General features: G+C 40.9%; 2 protein-coding genes across 5 annotated transcripts in view; one reads left to right on the top strand and one right to left on the bottom strand.

Annotated features, from left to right (window-relative positions):
* The window catches only part of LOC111868951 (dystroglycan), a 147,466-nt gene extending 133,898 nt beyond the window's left edge, over nt 1–13,568 (top strand). For all 4 annotated transcript variants that reach the window (XM_023860081.2, XM_023860078.2, XM_023860080.2 and 1 more), the window contains 6 exons: nt 716–1,008; nt 2,701–2,847; nt 5,473–5,827; nt 6,720–6,971; nt 7,563–7,733; nt 10,236–13,568. In XM_023860081.2, the coding sequence (XP_023715849.1) occupies nt 716–1,008; nt 2,701–2,847; nt 5,473–5,827; nt 6,720–6,971; nt 7,563–7,733; nt 10,236–11,171 (2,154 nt within the window). In that variant the 3' untranslated portion in view covers nt 11,172–13,568. The remainder of the gene's footprint in view (nt 1–715; nt 1,009–2,700; nt 2,848–5,472; nt 5,828–6,719; nt 6,972–7,562; nt 7,734–10,235) is intronic.
* Nucleotides 13,569–20,311: 6,743 nt separating this feature from the next.
* The window catches only part of LOC111868953, a 517,093-nt gene continuing 515,767 nt past the window's right edge, over nt 20,312–21,637 (bottom strand). The window contains exon 13 of the mRNA XM_033753245.1: nt 20,312–21,341. Coding sequence (XP_033609136.1) covers nt 21,300–21,341 — 42 coding nt within the window. The 3' untranslated portion in view covers nt 20,312–21,299. The remainder of the gene's footprint in view (nt 21,342–21,637) is intronic.

Below are 21,637 nucleotides of genomic sequence, written 5' to 3' on the forward strand. Positions count from 1 at the left end.
ATTTCTTGGCTGAATGATAGGATTTCTTGTTGCATTACACCAGATTTTTTTTTTATGGGTTGTTATGTTGTTATATACAATTCTTTATTGGGATCCGTCATAACACCACAACAAACAGTGATGTTGACCTAGACCGTTTCGTTGTTGTGTTACAATGGATCCCAATGAAGAATTGTTACACCAAATTGTTTGTATATTAGCAAAAGCGCCCATTTGTGGTGGCTAGGGGTCAGTAGATTTGAACACAAAACCAAAGAAAGTTTAGCGCTGGGATTATTGACTTGTGATCATTCAAATTCAAGATTACAGAGGCAGAAACTTAAATTGAAGAACATAAAATGGGGGTTCACTGTACTAAAAAAAAGCACCCATACAACTCTTGGTATTTCTTAAGATGCATTGTACTGAAATAATGAAATAACTTACTTGATACCCAGTTCACTAATGTGTAAGTACCTCGTACATGAAGAAGATTAATTATAAGGGTACAGTCTTCTGTTGTAATGAAATACATTTCAGAAATAACTAAGCTTAACACATGCTTCTGCTGATATCTTTCTTTGCTTACTCTTTGACCATGAAGATCATATATCTTCCTCTCAAAATGTTGGTCTTCCTCAGAACTACAGGGCATTACAATCCAGAAGACTGTTGACAGTCACTGCTGTGAGAACCTCACATCCAAGATTCACCGTAGTTTATATTCCATTTCCAGGTGACGGAGCCTCTGCCCTCGTCAAGCAGTTCTAGTCCTAGCAGCAGTAGTTCTGGTACCAGTGGCAGTAGCACTGCTGACACTACAGAAACCTCTCCCATGACGGAAGAATCCTCACCCTCATCCACACCTCTCTTGGTAACAGATGAGCAGTCGAGTACAGAGAAGTCTACAACAGACCAATCATCGACCACAAGGACAACTGAAGAAGTTGTGTATGGTGTGAAGAACATCCAGCCAACAATCGATCATCGGCTGGCCAAACAGGTTGCTGTAGCAGGCAAAGTGTTCAGGTATGGAAGGAAAAGTGATTTGCCTCAGCTCTTGAGTGCGTAATGCCAGGAGAGGTAGGGTGTAGCTTAGAAGTAACCTGTCAGTGAGTAGGAGTCCTTATGATGAAGGAGTTTCACAGTGAGCCTGGCCTACATCTTATTGAATTAAAAATAATGATTAATAACCATAATATTAATGCTGATATGAAATATTTATATATATATACATTACGGATTTTTAGTGTTGAGCTGTTGCATTTTGGTCTGTTAACCTTTTGCCATTTTTGTTTATTTCACAATCTAAATACAGAAACCATTTTACTTCTTTTTTTTCTTTATCTTTTGGGTCTTCTTTATATTCATATTCTGACTTAATATTTTCATTTTTGCTGTTCTCTCCTACATCCTACTTCATTTTCATGTTTATACAGGTTGATAGGTGAAAAGTCTTTGGTATTTCACTTCTTGATGTCTTCCATTATCTGGCTGAACCATCTCATAGGTCTCTTGATTTTAATTCTAATACCCTTTTTGGTGTTCTTGTTGTATCCTTTCTTTGTAAATGGCAAAACTATTTAATTTCTTCCACTTCAGTTCTTTTAACAAATTTTGAATGCAGACCCTTCTAAAACTTTCGTATCTAATATCCTAGTAGGAAACCTGACTACAGTAAAGCTGTGCTAGGGTCTGAAAGTCTGTAGTGCATATTAGTAATGCCCTCAGAATAATGGAATGTCTCACAACTGGGAAAGCTTTGTCACACTGAACAAAATGGAGTTGGTCCCCCCCCCCCTAGTGGGATGGGACTAAGTCCCTTGTATGCCGCATCATAGCTCAGATGGTTAGTCGCTGGCTTTCCACCGCAGCAGCCCGGTTTCGATCCCAGGTCTAGTCAAGTGGGATTTGTGGTGGACAAAGTGGTGCTGGGGCAGGTTTTGTCAGAGTACTTCGGTTTCCCCTGCCAATCTTCATTCCACCAATTGCTCCACAATTACCCTCACCTATCATATGGGGCTGGTACAATAGGCCAGAAGTGGCTGCCGTACAAGGGACTTAGTCCCACCCCACTAGCAATAAAAAAAAAGTCCCTCGTACTGCAGCCATTTCTGGCCTATTGTAGCAGCTCCAGACGATAGGTGAGGGTGACTGTGGAGCAATTGGTGGAATGAAGATTGGCAGGGGAAACTGAAGTACTCGGAGAAAACCTGCCCCAGCGCCACTTTGTCCACCACAAATCCCACTTGACCAGACCCGGGATCGAACCCGCTCCGCCGCTGTGGGAAGCCAATGACTAACCCTTTGAGCTATGGCGCAGCCCGGCTCAGTATTAGCATCATGTACAAGAGCAGGATAGCCAAAGTGTTCCACCTTCACCAGCTTAGTGTACCCCATTGTATAGTATTGTTGCTGCTTGTCATATCTCACATGAAATATGGCTTCTCTGTGTTATGACATACATGTTGTATTTTGAGTAGTGAATGAAAGTACCATTTACAGTAGGATCTCCATTTAGTGTTCTGCTATATAAGGCTTTCCTTCATTTAATGTACAATATCAGTGTTAAATTACCTTCATTTAAATAAGATAGTGTTCAAATTCACTGCTCTGGAAGATTCCTTAAAAGTAGATTTCACTGTAGTGATAAACTGAGTTAAGCCAGATGCTTTGCGTGAGTCTTGTGCTTGCAGTACTTATGTATCGTTGTTTGTACAGCTTTGTAATACCAGAAAATGCATTCTCTGACCTGGAGGATGGCAACACAAGAAATCTGCACCTGATATTCAAGACAGAAGAAGGCAAGTCTGTATCTCCATCTTCCTGGCTCCAGTTTGACCCAGAGAAGCAGGAAGTTTATGGCTTGTAAGTAAAGAAGCAACTGAAATAGCAGACATTTGAGCCTGTGGGGCACACGGTAGTGTAGCTACAAGCTGAAAGGTCACAGATTAAATTCACGGTGAGGTCATTGGATTTTTTCAGTTGACTTAGTCATTCCATCTGCACTATAGCCCTGGGGTTGACTCAGTCTCTAACAGAAATGAGTACCAGGAATCTTCCCGGGGATGAAGGGCGGCCAGGGTACTCAACCTCACCACCATTTGTGAGTCGACTACCTAGAAAATGTGGAAGCCTCAGCATCTCTGAAGCCTATGGCCTGTTGCAGGGATAGCATTACTTCTTTTTCATGAATGACATGCATAGAGCCACAGTTTTATTTTCATTGAATGACACTGAAAACATTGATCAATTAGTCACTTAGAATAATCCAATTTATTAGAGAGGACATAGAACATCGTTTGGGTATAAGGTGCAGGGTATTCTTATATGGGGAGTAAAATATCATGAAATGGAAAGTTCACGGAAAATGTAGAAAGTCAGCAAGTTTTATCAGTCTTAATGATATGAGATTCTCACTAGCAGTGGCCATGAGGATTACTGTCTTCTTGCGTCTCCACCTGGTAGATTGCTACCAGATCAAAGGAATCCACTGTCTCCATCTTGAGAGCAGAAAAGTAGCCAAGTATTACTTATGTTTGGGAGAAACCTTCTGCCTCCATATTCAGGACAGAAGAATAAAGGCCAGTATTCTTTATCATGTTCTCCTCACTCATGCTCATTTGTTGAGGGCTCTGTTCCTGGTTGTTCTCCTCACTATGTCTGTACCAGCTCTTCCCCATTTAGCTTAATTTTCCTTGAAGAAGAGGGCAGCAGGTTCCAGCCTTCAGGACTAAACAGCATTGGATCCTAGACGACAGTAATCTGTTGTATTATTCGGAAGCAGAAAATGTCAGAAGAAACTGAAAACATATCACTTCACTTGATGCATAAAAAAGAACTTCAAGACATGGATTGCCATGTTAACAGTATGTAGAGATGAAGGGTGCTATATTCTGAGATGTGACACTGTATAGTCTGGTAGCAGTCTAGTGGGCTACATTATGTTGCATGCCGGAAGTCACAGCTGTGAGAAACCGGTTCCGACAAGCGGAGATGAAGATTTGTTAGGCTATTAAAAAATTAACAAGGAGTAAGGCACTAAACATGGGCATCTGGCAAGGTCTGAAAGTAGGAACACTACAGGAAAAGATTATCAAATTAAGGATACGTTCTAACAGACATGAATTAGACATGGATGACAGTAACATTTCTTTTATGTTAAAAGAGTCTGTCATAAGCACACTCCGGGCACAAAGGGTAAGGTGAAGAGATTACTTGAGAGAAGGTGTACAGAAGATTGTCATAATAAACTGTCGTCATCCTCAGACACCCATATGTCTACATACTGTAGAGTCACACCCAGTACCATGAAGGCACTGCACCTTTCAGTACCTCAGTATGAGTACTGAGCCCAAAACACATACCTTCCATCTTTGCTTGGGCAGGAACAGAGCCCTTCTATCCGTCCCTTTGTGTGAGTGCCCACCAGTTTCCCACCCATGACATTACCCTCCTCCACAATAAGGATGTGTGTTTGGAGCTCCTATAGATGAACCAGGCATATCAGTCGCATTCTTCTGTCTGGGCTGATGCAAAGGTGTGTATGTAACAGTTTCATTGACTCATTCCTTGGCTCCGTGATGCTCTAAGGAACTTGGCCGCCTTTATGGCTGTCCCATTCTTCTTTTCTATTCGCCTTTTGCCTGTATCTCTTCACCCTCAGTTCTCGTAAATCATTCTCTTTCCCACCATCTTAGTGCAGGCCTTCACGGATAGGGAAATGGGAAGGCGTGCAGGAATTGTCGTTCAGCTCATTCTAATTCTACGTCCAAACCACTCCAACCCTGTCCTTTTAATATGTTCTGTTATATGAGGCGTGTTATGCAGTTCTGGCCTAATTATTAATGTGTACTCCTGACCTGCAGTGCCACAGATACATCAAACATGCTTTGTCAGTTAAAACAGGTAACTTAATAAACTTTGTTATGATCAACTTCACCATTAGTAATATCTGAGACAGAGGCCCATGGTTTGAAGCCTTTGCAGGCTGTGCCATAGCACGCAGCTGCCACAACAGTACTTGTAGACAGTGTAAGGAGATGTGCAAGAAAGTGTTCCAGTTGAATGTGAATATACCAAGGAGTGTTTGTTTCATAATCTGTGCCCATTGACAGACTGGCTGGACTACAAGTATGAATGTCCTGCTGTGTATAAATGTGTTTGCCGGTCACGGTAGCTGAGCGGTCTAAGGCATGCACTGTCTTCGCTCGCTCGGAAGTTGGGATCGTGGGTTCGAATCCCACTCAGGGCATGGATGTTTGTGCGCGTTTTTCTGTGTTTGTCTACAGGTAGAGGCCTTGTGACGAGCTGATCACTCGCCCAAGGGGTCCTACTGTATGTGTAAGATCTAGAAAAACGGAAGTGAATGGAGTTCATGGAGGTAGGCCTAGCCCCACTGGGGCTGTAGTGCCAAGGGGGGGGGGGAATGTGTTTATCAGAAGTCAGTGATATAAGAATTCTCTTCTATATAGGTTTTTGTTGCTGTTGCAGGCCCCTTGAAGAGCATGTGTCGAGGTGGAAGTTCATCATAGAGGCAATGGACAGGGAAGGCAAGTCTGTGTCAGACAATCTGGAGCTTACAGTGCAGCACCACAAGGGTCGTCGCAACGTGAACCATGAGTTCACCCTTCAGCTGCGTGTTGAGAAGAAATATGACTTTGCGTCATCAGTAGACTGGCAACTGACTGTGTTGGATGCGCTGGCCAGGTTGTATCGAGACCCGGACCCAAGTCAGATTGTGGTTCGCAGTGTCATTGAGGAATCTGGCTATGTTAACTTCACCTGGACCAACGAAAGTCTGCCTCGCAATACATGTCCCAAAGATGATATCAACAATCTTTTCAAGGTAGGGAACTAACAAGGGATCCAAGTATAGTTCTCACATCTCTACTGAAGCCATGGAAAGAAGTCCGATGGATCAACCCCCCCCCCCATCCACATATATCTCAGGGTGTTACACTTCCCTTCTCTGCATCCTTCCCCGTTGTCCTATCCAGTTTTGCAGCCATTTGTTCGTAAGAATGATAGGTAGTTATAACGACATGATTACCTTTGGTAGAGACCGGCATTTTGGACTTACATATGCTGGAGTAGTAGGCAGAATGGGAGAAATCTCGAGCACTGTCATCCATATCATCTATGGGACTTCTTTCTTTGGTCCCACTGTGGTTGATTAATCTGGACTCCTTTGAACACCCGTTGCTTTCTTTAGCCGATCAGTTGTTTGACACATTTATGTTCTGGCAGCTTACGGCCTCAGTGTATGCATCAGCTGGCCACTTTATGGAATTATTTTCAGTGATGTATTGTAATATGTGCTGTAGTGTGTTGAAGTCCCAAGCCCCTCGCTTACATTCTTTAATCCATAAAAATGAAAAGTAAGTCATGGATATTTGATTACTATGCCATGAATGATAATTGCTTTTCTTAATTGAACATAAGAATGGATTCTGGTGGTAACGCAACAGGAGCGTGAAGCTGACCACTCATGTCCATCTAGTGCCATGGTCAAGAATGGTGGAGCTCTACCTCCACTCCCCCAATATGTCTTCATGGCATAGTGCCATGTACCTTTTACCTAACATAAAAATGTGTGTATTCTACATTGGATTATGGATTGGATTTATAAGGTAGTAGCAACATTCATATAACTTCTGCTCCAGGAAGGTTTGACCATTATCTCAGACGGCTAGTAATATCAAGAGTATTTGTATTAAAATATCAAACACTATTTTCAGGTGTTGGTGCTAAATGAAGATGGAGATCCATCATCTGCTTTGAATAATGTCCTTTCTCCATCCCTGAAACCAAAGAAAGTAACATACCAGGGTCTTCACCAGTGCGAGTTGGTGATAGGGAAGCCTAGGAAGCCGCACATGCCTTCACCATATCCTGAAGTACCAAATGTGAACTACCCCCCCACCATAAGGAACCCAGTAGACCACATTAATGCCACAGTTGGCAGACTGCTAGTGTTCAAAGTGCCAGAGGTAATTGCGTCTTTAGTTTCGCTTCTTTACGTTTTATTGAATGGTAAGCATTCCAACTCTTGTTTGCAGGATGTCATAAGACAGGCCATCTTCCATTGTTTTTCTTATTTTCAGAATCTGGAGCAGTATTTTAGTTTACACACAAATTTAGAAAGGTGACATTATGATTTGAGATTCCCGTGGTGCTGACCGTGATGATTACGAATTAATAGGATATGAAGCCATGACGTCTGGGTGATTGTAACCAACATTTTGGGGGAACCTGCAGCTTTCACTTCTACCCTGAAGTGAAGCCAACAGGCTGATCCAAAACTGTGGTACCTGTCTACCAGGCTATTGACACATCTCAAAAATTGATAATCTTAAAATTATGTCTAATATTTTATGTTCTCAACATGGGAAAAGTGATGTTAGAAACCTTCAGAAGTAGGAGTTCTGTTGAAGTTGTACAGTTATGTAGTTCATTTATGTTCTTAATAAACTCATTCAATCTTGTGAACTCTAGATAATACATTACACTAATCCTTCAAGAAGAAGGCAAAGTAAGGGCAGACCTCTCATTGTACTTAACCAATTGTTATCTCTCTTCAGGATACATTTTATGACCCTGAAGATGGCAGCACCCGTAGTCTGAGACTGTCACTCTTGACAATGGACAGATCACAGATACCTCCGACGAACTGGTTACAGTTTGATGTCAAGAATCAGGAGTTCTATGGCACGCCAGTACGGGAGGATGAAGGCCGCAAGGAATACCAGCTGGTGAGATTATTGCAAATATTGTTTTTTGTCAATATTTCTTGTATGTGCTCATATATGTATAATCGTTTGCAGTTTATCCTGGACCCAGTCTTGTTTTCTGTCTTTCCTTATTCCTGTCACTGCTGTTACTCCCTATATGTATATGGCTTTTCACTTTTCTCCGTTTCAGTTCTACATTGGGCTCAGTCCAGCCTTTTAAATTTATCTTTGCTGTTTTGACACCAGATTCTCTCAAAATGATTTTTGTGATTGTTAATAAAAATAATCATTAACTGAGTAATTTTCATTATAGTAGGACATCTCTTTGTCATTGATACCTTTACGGACATTTCACAGCCACCCTTCGTGTTTCTTTCATTTCTGTTCCCAAATTTTCAGCCTTATTACACTAAATGCAGTATCAGTCTTCAAACAAACATGAGAAAGAATGTGTAGAATAGCCATGCCATCCTCTGTCACAGAAATTGGAGAGTGAATGTGAAGTTTCAAAAATAAAAACAAAGTTTACTTTTAAAAATTATGCAGTCAGAAATTGAGAGAAAATTGGTATATATGAAATAAATGCCTCAAATTTCGTTTGTTTTGATTAATGTTAAATGTCAGCACTGTCCTCTTCTTTAATTGCCCTACATGGGTCTGGGTTAGCCTTTTCTCATCTGATAGCCATGTTTTGATCAATCTGTATAATAAAAATGTAAAGAAAATTTTATCATAGGCATATATGTTTCAGAACAGTTGATGTTTTGTAATAAGAGTTCCACAGGTTTTCGATGTATTTAATTAAACTTGGTGGTACAAAGTGACGTTTCTGGACCAGCTAAATAACTGCCAACTATTCAGGAGAAATACTGTAGCATGGTACTTTAAAATGATAACTACAACTTCTGTGAATTATACATGGGTTGCTGACAGGCTTAAACTTGTAGCTTGCCTGGCTTCTCTTGTTTACTCCATAAAGCATCACAATTTGGAACAAAGCCACTTCATTACCCTGCCTTTATACATAGACTGAACATTACTTCTGGTGATAGAAGTGCTTCAATAGATCTGTGCTTCTTGTGGTGAGTTTGATGTGTACTGTCTTCTGGGGTCGTAGGGCATGTAGTCTGGTAGATATTTGCAGACATTTCAGAGGAAACTGTTGCTTCCAAGCAGAAGAGTAATATGTGTGTGTGTGTGTGTGTGGGGGGGGGGCAAAGAGTGTCAGTAATGTAGGGAGAAGACTACAAAGACTGAAGCTAAGAACAAATCAATGAGAGCGGTGTAAATTTTCAGTCAGATGGGTTTCCATTCAGCTTACACTAATCCCATTGGTTTGCTCATAGCCTCTTCCTGCCCACAGCTGAGGCCAAATTCAGGGCCAAGGGAATTCATTCTAAACTACTTCCAGCGACCACTCTTAGCACTGTAATTTTTCCCCATGGTTCATGCTCCTTCACCATGAAACTGGAAGTAGCAGGTTGCTCTAAAATATTGGTCATTATCCACCTGTCTACACATCTCCACATTCCAGAAGACAGTAATATATAAACTTGATCTTCTCAAGACATTTTTTACCCTACTGCTTACTACTAATGAATTTTTTTTTAATGCTAGTGGGGTGGGACCTAAGTCCCTTGTACTGCCGCCACTTCTGGCCTATTGTACTAGCCCCAGATGATAGGTGACGGTGATTGTGTAGCAATTGGTGGAATGAAGATTGGCAGGGGAAACTGAAGTACTCAGAGAAAACCTGGCCCAGCGCCACTTTGTCCACCACAAATCCCACTTGACCAGACCCGGAATCAAACCCGGGCCTCCGCGGTGGGAAGCCAGCGACTAACGTCTTGAGCTATGGCGTGGCCCAATAATGAACTTACTCACAGGCAAAGTAAAAGGCCAGAGGGCTGCTTCATGAATGTGACAGAATCTTTGCCAAGTAGTTAAGTATGATTCCAGAGGTGTAAAATATCTCTCTTGATAAAGAAGGACTAACAGGGTTAATGTATGACTTCAGGGAGATTCTTGTTTTTCAGAAGAGAAAGGATAGGGGACTTATTGTAGATTAATGTAAATGTGGCATCATCTGTTGCATTATCTTACAACTTTTATATGCTGTTGTACAATAAAATTGGGAAAAGATATGAAAGAGCACATACATGCCAGTGATTTTGCACTAGCCAAAATGGGTACTACTGAATGCAAACAGATTGAATATAAAGAGAAATGTTAAATCTTTTTGTCTCTCTTCAGCCTTCCTGTGTTTCAGTTATTGTGTGAGTATCAACAAGTTAAGTGTTGCAGTTCCTGTGTACAGTTCTCTTCCAATTTTTTCATCTTTCATTTCTTTCACTACATTAATTTTTGTCATTATCCCTTATAAATGAAATCTTGCTATTTCATTCTTGGTATATCTACTAGACTTCTTGAAATTGTACTTGCTCCATATTGTAGATGAGTTTTCCCCTTGTGTGATGGTGAATGTTTGTGACGTAATGCTTTCTAACTCAACTTTTTGCACAGGTATGTGAGGACAGTGGCAGTCTAACAGCAAATGATGGTCTCGTTGTGGTCGTCCATGCTGCACCCAGGATCCATTACACCGTTCAGTTTGCCATGACACTGGCTATGCCATATGAGACATTTGTGAACAGTCCATCCATGAAACGGAAGTTCATAGAGAAGCTCAAAATTCTGTTTGGAGATCAAAATACTAATGCTATATCTCTAATTAGTGTGACAGAAGGTTCAACTATTGTGACTTGGCACAACCGCACAGTGCCCACTGATCACTGTCCAGAGGATGAGATCAGTGAGTTAAGGAAACTGTTGATAAATGAAGACCATACTGTAACAGAGCGTGTGGGAGCGATCATGGGACCAGAGTTCAATGTGAAAACAATCACAGTTACTCCGGTTGGAAAATGCCAGGGAGAGCTGACAGTGTGGCATTATCCTGATGGCAGTGGCCTGCCACCTGAAGACACTCAGCCCATAGGAACGTCGGATGAATATCTGGTGACATTTATAGTGCCAGCTGTGATCATTGCTGCCATGTTGATCCTGGCTGGCATTGTGGCCTGTGTTCTCTACCGGCGTCGGCGAACTGGCAAGATGGATGTGGGTGATGAAGATGAGAGGCAGAGCTTCCGCAACAAGGGGATTCCTGTTATCTTCCAAGATGAATTGGAAGAGCGTCCAGATCCTGGAAACAAAAGCCCAGTCATCATGAAGGAGGAAAAACCACCCCTGCCGCCACCTGAATACCAGCGTGGTGAACCAGAGCTGCCGGCCTCACCACCCACAGCTGCACATCCCCTTCTTGGTGAGAACACTGCCTCTGAAGATCCCCCATACCAACCACCTCCACCCTTCACTAGCAGCCGTGATTCCAGCAGGCAGAACCGCCCCAAACCTACTCCCACATACCGCAAACCACCACCGTATGTGCCTCCTTAACACGGATTGCTTCACTACACAATAGATGACGTGTGCACGTTTCTTTACTTGACTCGGATGAAGATGAAATGACGATCGATCACTTGGTGCCTTCCATGTACCACAGTCTGGCTCCGATATAGTGTACCCCGACAATACACAGCCTGTTGCAATAACTTGACTTGCCGCTCACTTTGTGATGAGACACTGAGTGGTGCTCCATTGCATCATTAGTCTGAGGTAAATGTTTTGGTGTAGAAGTGATGCTGCCAAGACATGAGTGGTAGTTTGCTGTCCTCAGCCAAGCATGTGCAACAAAACTTGTAACCTGTTCTGCCGAGAGTTTTCTAACACTGCATGAACCTTTTGTTTATATATTTTAATTGTTAGCGCCAATAAGTGCTGAATTTATTTTGACATTCACCAACAGTGGGTGCAACACACATCTTGGCAGCTGTGTGTGACGTGAGAGGCATCCGCATACTTTGTGTCTGGAATGTTGCGACTTCCATTGTGTTTTGGTCATTCCATCGTTTCTGTCATTGTGTTGCTGCCACTGCACTACATTTCTACAGCCTTATGTTATGTTAGTTTTCTTGCATTAAAATTCTCTTCTGTTTTTCTTGTAAGTTACCAGGAAGTGACATTTCTCGGGAGTAATTTTAATTAAGAGATTCTGACTATTAATCTCCATGTTTGTGTGTATGTTAGGGTGCGAGATATGCAAGTGGACTGAGTGAGTGATTGGATTAATAAATGAACCATATCAGCTGTGGATGATTGTCAGCGTGTAAACAAGTAGGAGATCCCTTGGGATGCAGCCTGATACTTGTTTCTATTTATAGCATTTGTGACTAATGAGAAATGTGTATCCTAGGATATTTTTCCAGATATGGCAATGACTTGGGGCAGACAGGTGTAATGGCATGATCACATCAGACATCATCAGATATTGTGGGAAGTGGCTCTTCTCCCATTATCAGGCATTGATTATCATGAAGCCGCTTTATTCTTTTCTCGTGACAGTGACCACCCAGTACCCCTTAAAGCTTAACCAATATACTGAGACCTCAGTAGTGAAATGCAGAAATGCAAGTACAGGCTGTTATCATGAATTATGCTGAAAGTCAGATGTAACCACATTTAAACCATGAAGTCTTTGTCAGCTAACAATAGAATCTATTTGTGTTTCGGAAGCTGTCACTGTTCCATCAGAGTGGGTTAAGGTCAATCCTTTATAATGGAGACAGTTACCGGTTCAAAAATGTTGAAAATGAGTTCCATATTGATATTCCTGATTTCCTGAGAAGGCATTGTATTTACTTGCTATCAAAACTTCAGGTCTCACATATTTAAGCTGTTGACAATTTTGGTTTTCTTTTATCTGCATTCCATGAATAAACTAATTGCACAAATGGTTATATCATGTGTAGTGACATGTGTTCTTGTTCAGCCTGCTCTTGCATTTCAAGAGCCATGTTCGTGAAAATTTGTCCATATTGTTTAATTCTGTAACATATCCCAATTTTTCCATTGACTCCTATGGTATAAGTAGAGACATGTTCCAGTCAGTTTTGGTTTTTTGGTCCACAGTTGCAATAAAAAGTGTTTCTACCCATAATTAGGTATACAGAAATAAACTTGCCAGAAATTTTCAATGGCAGGTGAACTGACAATGGATGCTTATAGCAGTGATACTATGAGCTATCCTCCTGTATCACTGATGTTTATGCACAGACTGGCCAGTGGTCAGCCACATACATATATACTGCTGTGTCAGAAACTCATACACGTCGTCTGAGTTTCTTGAAAAAAAAAATATTTTTGTCAGAATTTATTATTATTTAACTTTTTGTTTAAAGAGACAAATTTATATTGAGTACCCATGAATGTTGTGGTCATGTTTTGTAGTTGTGACAGAGGTGAAATCCTGTAACGTCTGTAATACAGGGGCCCAGTATATATCGGAAAATATATGTTACTGTTTAATATGCAGTATCGTACATGAAGGGTTATGGGTTTCATCCCAGTCACTGCCATGAGAAAGAATTTAACAAAAGAAGAAAGATTTTAGTGTAAGGACAAGCAGTCACCAGATGGTAAGAAAAATATCATGAGCAAATTTTTCTCTGTGTTCTACACAATCATGTTACAATTAATGAATGGAGAAGCTGCCCCATGACATGGCTGCATGGCTGTTTTTGTCCATATATCAGTAAACTCAAATGTGTAGGCAGTCTTCAGCAAAACATACATCAAATTGTGTGTCTGAATGTCTTGTTATTACTGCATTTTAAATTATAGGGTACAGACAGGAGAAAAATATAATAGACTTTTGTATTTCATTTTTACTGTCACATAGATGTGATCATGGTCGTGTAAGCTCTAAAGAAAATAAATTGAACTCTTTTAAGCCAAGTTGTGTCTGGGAATGACAAGGTATTGTTCTTCAGTTTTAGAGCACCTTCCCATGTCCCTTCCATCGTAACATCTTCAGAGACCTTTAGGTGTCCCTCCAGTGTTGTCAGACTTTCTCACTTCCTGGAGTGCAAGGGGAAAAATTTGAATTTGCAGAAATGAACCTACAAGAGTGATTTGGACATGTAAGGAGGATGGATCAAAGGTAAAAGATTCATGATTATCCACCATACTCATCATCATCATCATCATCATCATGTGTTGATGTCCATGGTACAAGCAGTTTATAGAGTCTTGTTGTCTGGAAGGGCCAGAGTTGGGGACGACTGCTTGTTACTATGCAGGCAGAATTTTAGGTGTATGTAGTACAGTGCGTACAATCAAGTGCGCGCCGCGGCTGCAATTTGNCCACTTCTGCATAAAGTTTGATTCCAAATTTTCCCTTCATAAAACAAATGGACCCTTAAAAAACAAAATTCTATTCAGAATTTCCCCCTCATACCTCCAAACTTCCACTTAAAAAACAAGTTTTGATTCCGAATTTCCCATTCATACCCCAAAATTCAACTTAAAATAACAAATTTCGATTCTGAATTCCCTAGAAAATGAATTCTTCAGAGGAGCGGCTTGCACAGCCCAATAAGGGAGATAATACGAGTAAGAAACTTAAGATGCTACATTTTTGACCTCACTTTGTGGCTTTCCACGAGGTTTTAGTCTCGAGTGTTCGGGTTTTACTCCACAGATGGCGCTATCATAAGATATACATGTCTTCACAAAATTGTTTCTATTTCTATGCATTGCTGCTCATATACTTGTTTTTGTTAGCTAGGTTTGTAGCAAAAATTACTATCTCCTTTTCTATCCTAGTTCCACGCATGTACGCGTTTTATCACAGTTTCTGTTTTATATTTTCTTGTTAACTCTCGCAGAATTAGCGTGGTCTCAAATGATTAAATATCTGCGTGATCGCTAAAGTGCGTGTGGCGAGTCTGACGCGAAAGGAGAAATAAGTTGGTACATTTTTTACTACACTTCATGGCTTTTCATGAGGTTTTAGTTCACAGATGGCGCTACAGATTTATTTTAGTCTGAAGTGATTAACTTTCTACCTGATCCCGAGGGTGGGGTCACAAGCCTCACATAATCTCATCCCTAGTACCTCCTGCCCTACCCTATAAAGCGGTTTCTGCAGCCCAGTAAGGGAGATAATAAGAAACTAAGATGCTACATTTTTGCTTCACTTCGTGGCTTTCCATGACGTTTTAGTCGACAGATGGCGCTACAGGGTTATTTAATACTTTCTTAACACTCGCTGATAGAACCTGGTCTCAAGTGAATAAGTTAAAGTCACCCCCTAAGGGCGGGTGGTTGGTGGGCGGAAGGTGGGCCAAAGNTTATTAACTCCATTTGTATTTTATAAAACTTTCGTTAGTTCCGAACCTCGTAACTTTGGTTCACTACGCCGGTGTTTTACCAATACGCCACCAATGCCACCGAAATTTTTTGACCTTTAATCTTCATCTTATGTTACATGTCGCTATATAATTCCATAAAAATCTCATTACAAAAATTCGTTTGATTTCGAACCACTAACCTTGTGTTTATCACGCCTGTGCCTTACCTCTAGGCCACCAGAGAACGTATTATTATAATGTCTGCGATCTTCCTCATATTCTGCGACTTTGTTCATAGCTGCAGAAAAATCGTATTTATTTATTCACTTTTCAATTTCTGTTGACGAAAGACACCGTGGTCTCGAACCCTACATTCTTTTTTTTTTCTTTTTCACAAAAATAATCGTGTTTTCGAACCACGCATCTTCCAAACCATACGCCAGTGCGCCACCAAAGGCCCGCGGTGGTTATTCGCCTTCGTCTTCCACATATCCTACCGCTGCGTTTCAAAGTCATTTTACGACTGACGGTTGGCCAGTCAGTTTCTCTTAATTTAGAGCCCATTCAGACGCTCATGACCAGACCTTAGTCTTGAAGTAAGCTTCACTGTTTGGCCTTCAATGGGAATCCTTTCTGATGACAAGACGGGTCTATCCCTTCTCACTTGTCACCTGTTAGCCCACAACAGATTCTGCCTTATTTTCATTACCTCACGCTAGACCGGCAATTTAGTCACCTCAATGATCACAAGCTTCACCGCCGCAAAATTTAAGCCTGGTGTTCTCTCGGGCTTCGCCTGTATTCCACGCATTTACATTTTCACCATCTTCTGTGGCTTCTGGTTGCTGACCGCTCTACGCCTTGGGTTATTGGTGTTGTTGCGGAGAACCTTGATTTCTAAGCGCTGCACTTTCGAAACGTGGGTATTTGCTGCATATCCCAAGGCAAGCATACGACAGTGCAGACAGTTTTTTTAATGCTAGGGCGGTGGGACTAAGTCCCTTGTACTGCGGCCACTTTTGGCCTATTGTACCAGCGCCAGATGATACGTGAGGGTGACAAAACCTGTCCCAGCGCCTCTCTGTCCGCCACAAAACCCACTTGACCAGACCCGGCGGGAAGCCAGCGACTAACCGCTTGAGCTATGGCGCGGCCCTTATTGCAGACATAAATAATGCTCTGTGGACGGTACATTTCACCTTAGAGCTTAACCCTTCACCGCCCACGGGCATTTAGTTTCCCACTCAACTCCTATGCCGGAGGATATTTAAATCGGAGAGTGCAACATTTCACTTAAATTATAATAAATTGAAAAAGACTGGAGTTTTTTTTTCTAATTTACACACTACGTTCAGAAATGTATATAGAAGTGGTGTTTCGATCCACACTGCTTTAAAATTATTTTTTTTTGGCACAGTAAGTCTATAAAAATTATGAAAGATAGTATCATATTACCTTAGAAATTCAGCTGGGTGTGTTAGTCGTGAAAACATTCCACACAGAGTTCCACGTCACACGTTTCACTCCAGTACACAGATTTGATGCACAACACGCTGTTTCTGTGATTTTGATTTCTTTGCAGTTGGTGGAATCTTGCTTATAAAATTTCTTTCTCCTAGACGGAGCACTGTTTTGTCTGACAAATGTTCTATAGCATTAGCATATTTCACAGAGCCCCTCAAATAACTGAATTCTGATTGACAATTCATCTATTCGTTTCTTTGTGTTATCCTTTTGCATATTCTTCCAATGGATGTTTGTGCTATTCTCGATTCTGCCATTTACCACAGAATCGAGAAAAGCACATACATCCATTTTCACTAATTCCGAATCTTTTAAAACTTTGAAGAAAGCAGTCTTCTGGGATTTGGAACCGTGTATATGTGGTGTTAACCGACGTTTCGCCTCCATCTTCAGGGTAGAAGGAAAAATATAAGAAATCCCCAAGCGAAGAGACCGTGAGAACCGGTAAAGCTTGGTTATCACGGTCTCTTCGCTTGGGGATTTCTTATATTTTTCCTTCTACCCTGAAGATGGAGGCGACACGTTCCTCCGAAACGTCAGTTAACACCACATATACACGATGCCAAATCCCAGAAGACTGCTTTCTTCATAGTCATCGCCGTGAAAGCCTCAAATCTTGTATGATAAAACTCTGTTCTGATTCAGTTTGAAGTAAATATATTTTTCACTTGTCTTGACACAACACAGCTGGCCTTGGCTAGCCAGACTGCATGATGCGTATTTATAGAAGGGAGAATTATAGTAGTTATCATTCAAATAGTGGACTGTTTATCATTTGCTATGTAGCAGTCATAGCACACTTCTTAGAGTTAACATTACGCCTCAAAAAGTCGTAGATTCTCCAAGTGTCTTCTCGTAGTTACTCGTACAAATACCAATGTTGAAGCAGCACACAGTATCGATCTAACATATTTAGTTCATAAGAATTCCCCTAGGTAGAGATATATTTGTATGGTAACAAGCGCACCAAGTGTTGAAATTGAAAACTTTTTCAAAGAATTCAAATGTATTTAAATTCCAGCAGGAAGTTCAAAGTGGAACAACGAATATACGAAACAATAGCCTGACATTTCCTCTTCAATTTCATACCAAAAGAATTACTTTACATAAAAAAAATGGTTCAAAATACGAGCTGAAACTTAGAGCTGCACTACGCGTGCGGGGCATGGAGCCCTGACATGACAGAAGCCGCTGACGTGCCACGTACTGAGGGGTTAATCGCTCACTTTTCAACGGACATGCTCTAATAAATGTTGTGAAGGCATTGGCTTCGATCATTTCTGCATATAATCCTCTTACCGAAAAATATAGATGTACATTACTCACGAAGGGGGTTCTTGGTTTAATATGAGATGACAACCGATCTAATTATCTTGATATAAAATTTAATTTCTTTTGTTCCAGCGTTCTAAGAACATACCCTTCTATGCTCTTAGTCGCATATACATAGGTGCCAGCAGCCAACACATCTGGATAAGGGGGGGGGGGGTTCATTTATACATACGCTGTACAATGCGTGGCACTCCTTTTCTCTTTGCGTAAACGTTTCGCCTTCGACCGAAACACTGAATTTTCTCTCGGCAAAAATTTGCTAACAGGCTTGATCATACTAACGGAAATTTTAATTTGAACTTATACGCACTGTTGTATGTTCCCTAACCGCAGAGAAATCTCTACTGCGTCCTATAGCCGCCCACCTGTACATTCACGTCCATGAGATTCATTATTGCCTACAGGTACCGAATTCTAAATTTATGGCATACATCAGGACCAAGTTCATTGTGCTGACTCCCTACAAACAGCTGCTCAGTGACATAAGAAATTACCATTTCATGGCACCCGCGACCTCACTGTCCCTCATTCTGAACTACAGGACTCCTGTACTAGCTTCCCTGGCCACGTCACGTGGGCTTTGTGGTGGACACAAAGTGGCACTAGGTCAGATTTTCTCAAAGTACTTCGATTTCCCCTGCCAATCTTCATTCTACCAACTGTTCTACAATCACAATCATCTAGGAATGGTACAATATGCCACAAGTAGCCAAATGGTCTCTCACCCCAATAAAAAATAACAAAATAATCCTGTCCACATTCTGCCCCCCTTGGCTCCATTTTTCCCAACATCCATCTAAATATTCTATTTGTATCCCCAAGAAATCCTTCAATTTATCCTACCAAAATACCCTTTGTATTCCTCTCCTGTGACCGACATGCCCTTGGTTCTCTCCTACTGTCCTAAATACACCTAAGCCAACAGATCACGAATTTCATCCCTTAAAGATATAGAACCTATTTGAGGTGTTGCTTATAAGCCTTCCTTACTCAGCCAACATCACATAGATATGCAACATTTCCCTACCACCACGTCCCTATATACAAAATTAATATTCCCTATGGTAAAAGTGCATCCACAGAAACTATCACTGGCATTTAATTTGCAATTTCCCTTCCCCCATATTTATTTGGGAATGCAATTTACAATTCAAAGCTTGCAGATCGCACGACAATCTCATAATCAGCCAGTCTATCCTCTTCCAAATCCCAACACTACTTCCCACATTCAATTTTTGTTTACATTATTGTACGTAAATCTATCACATCTCATTACTCATCTTTTTGCCTTCTTACCTTGGCCAGTTCCCACTGCAGCAAGATAATTATGTTCATGGTTTACTACTACACACCATAATTGAGATAAAAAAAATGTGAGAGGGACCCTTATCACACCATCTCATTTTCGAGTACCTTTGGACTTGCATACTTCTCATGAAATGTACTGAACAGAGCAAAAACACATTTCGCAAATGTTTCATGTTCATACACCATGGCCCAATCTGAATATCCAAACAATTTCTATTGCAAATCCACTACATTAAAATAGACTCTTATGCTGATCACAACCAAAATACATAATCCTATTCTGATACCAGTGGCCTCAGATGAAGTCTCCTCGAAGTATAATCTCAATATATTCACTCAACTCATTGCCTGACACTGCTATGCTGCTACAGTTGACAGCCTATTACAAATTTAAATGCTGCAAACCCAAAGTGCATACAAATATGAAGAGATGGTGAAATGGTAAGCAAAGCCTGGGGGGAAGTAAACAGAACCAAATTGAAAATTATTATGAGGACAGGATTCAACTTAAGTGGAAACAAACCAAATCCTATAAAACAGTATATTACACATTAATGACAAAACTTCATGCACAGATAATCAATAGAAGCCCAGAAACTATTACAAAATACACAGTGTGAAAACTGGGGTGAGGGAGAGTCCAACATGGGCTTTTAAGCCTTTATTTCAATCCAAATGGTACATAATAGTACATGCGTCCTTACAGCAAACACTGACCTTCAAATAAGAATTACATATTATATTTAAGCATCCTGTTGCACTTTATACGATATATGATATAACTACGTCTTAAGTGCAAACTATATTTATAGGTCTTTCGTTTTGTTCTCCTTTATACACTACATGTTTCGGCCCCAAACGGCCATCATCAGGTATATACACTCACGTATCTGATGGCCATTTGGGGCCGAAACATGGAGTGTATAAAGAGGAACAAAACGAAAGACCTATAAATATAGTTTGCACTTAGGACGTAGTTATATCATATATCATAAGAATTACATATATCTCACTCACCTTTCATGTCAGTGTCATCACAACTTGGGCACCAAGCTATGCATAAGCATATCCAGACAGAAACATTTTAACAAACAGCACCACACATCCATGTGATCCTAGACTGAATTGCTGTTACCACACTTCATTAAATCCATGAAAACAAAAAATTCAGTGTCTTGCCACACTGGTTCAGAAAGACTGCATGGAGCAAAAGACAATGAAACCATGGATTCATGTGTTCAACTTCCAACCCACCTGCAACCCATTTCAATTCCTACAAAAAAACCTCCTTGGACAAACCCCATGTCAGTGTGTAATCAATTTCCAGTGCTTCACAGAAAATGTCTGCTTCCATTCTGATGAACCTGGAGAACAACAGGCGATCAGGTGTTCTCGTCATGTATTTGGTCATGATCTGTATCATTTAACATGGATAATGTGTCAATGGTTATGCTTTGCTGATGTGCACTGGTAGGTAGGTTCTCAGACAGACTTACACTAAATCCCATTTCTCTGGTGATGTCAAGATGTAACCCAGTCTCAAGGGCCACTAGCATCCATGTACCATTTCCAAACATAATGCAGTACTGCATACAATTAACTACAGGATACCACAGCAATAACTGCAACTACACAGTACACGCCCACCAGTCCAGCCCTGTTACATCCCAGTAACTAAAACAGGAACACAGGATTCAGTCTAGGCTAATCATGGACCCTGGCTACCAGCATACATCAATGAAGAAGCACCTTCAATACACAAGCACTAGTAACATTTCCCAACATCTGAGTTTTCCCATGTTAGGAAATAAGGACCATTGGTATGGATATAAGTCAGCCCCTGACTCCACCATTTGCAATGAGGTATCAGATTCCAAGAGCAACTGCGTGTATACACTGGCCACATTGCTACATCACTCATACAATTAGTCCCTGATGATGGATGCTGAGACTGCCACTAAAATGGAAATTCGTTATTCATATAGCTGATCACCCAATCAAAACACTCTGTTTTCACAGCCTGTCTACAAAACATTTCAAAAACGATATTATAATATATATTGTACTTAGGCACATAATGTTTCTTTGTCATCTTCAATGTGTGAGCATTAGACTAGACACTGCGTCCATACTGTATACTGTGGCAGGCAAACCCTCAGGTACTAAATTCTTACATTTTTATGATAATGTGTGTTGGTCGATATCTCCACCACTGCAATGGAACACAGATGAGTTAACACCATGTCTGACAAACTTAAGATACAGTATATCTTTGCTTGTACATACAAACGCATGAAATTAAATTTCTTGTCATTGATATTATAAATGTCTTTTTGACTTCATCCACTCAAGGGTTCACAAGTCTACTGTACCACTGCAGATCAAACACAGTCCCAGCTCCTGCTCCTGTGATACTCGACACAGAGGGAATAGTACACACTACTGCTCTCTTTCAATAAATACTGCCGTGCCAAAATTTCCCGTTTTCATTCCACAGTGAGAAGTTTA

This window comes from Cryptotermes secundus, unplaced genomic scaffold (assembly GCF_002891405.2).
Source record: "Cryptotermes secundus unplaced genomic scaffold, Csec_1.0 scaffold1090, whole genome shotgun sequence".
Taxonomy (NCBI): domain Eukaryota; kingdom Metazoa; phylum Arthropoda; class Insecta; order Blattodea; family Kalotermitidae; genus Cryptotermes; species Cryptotermes secundus.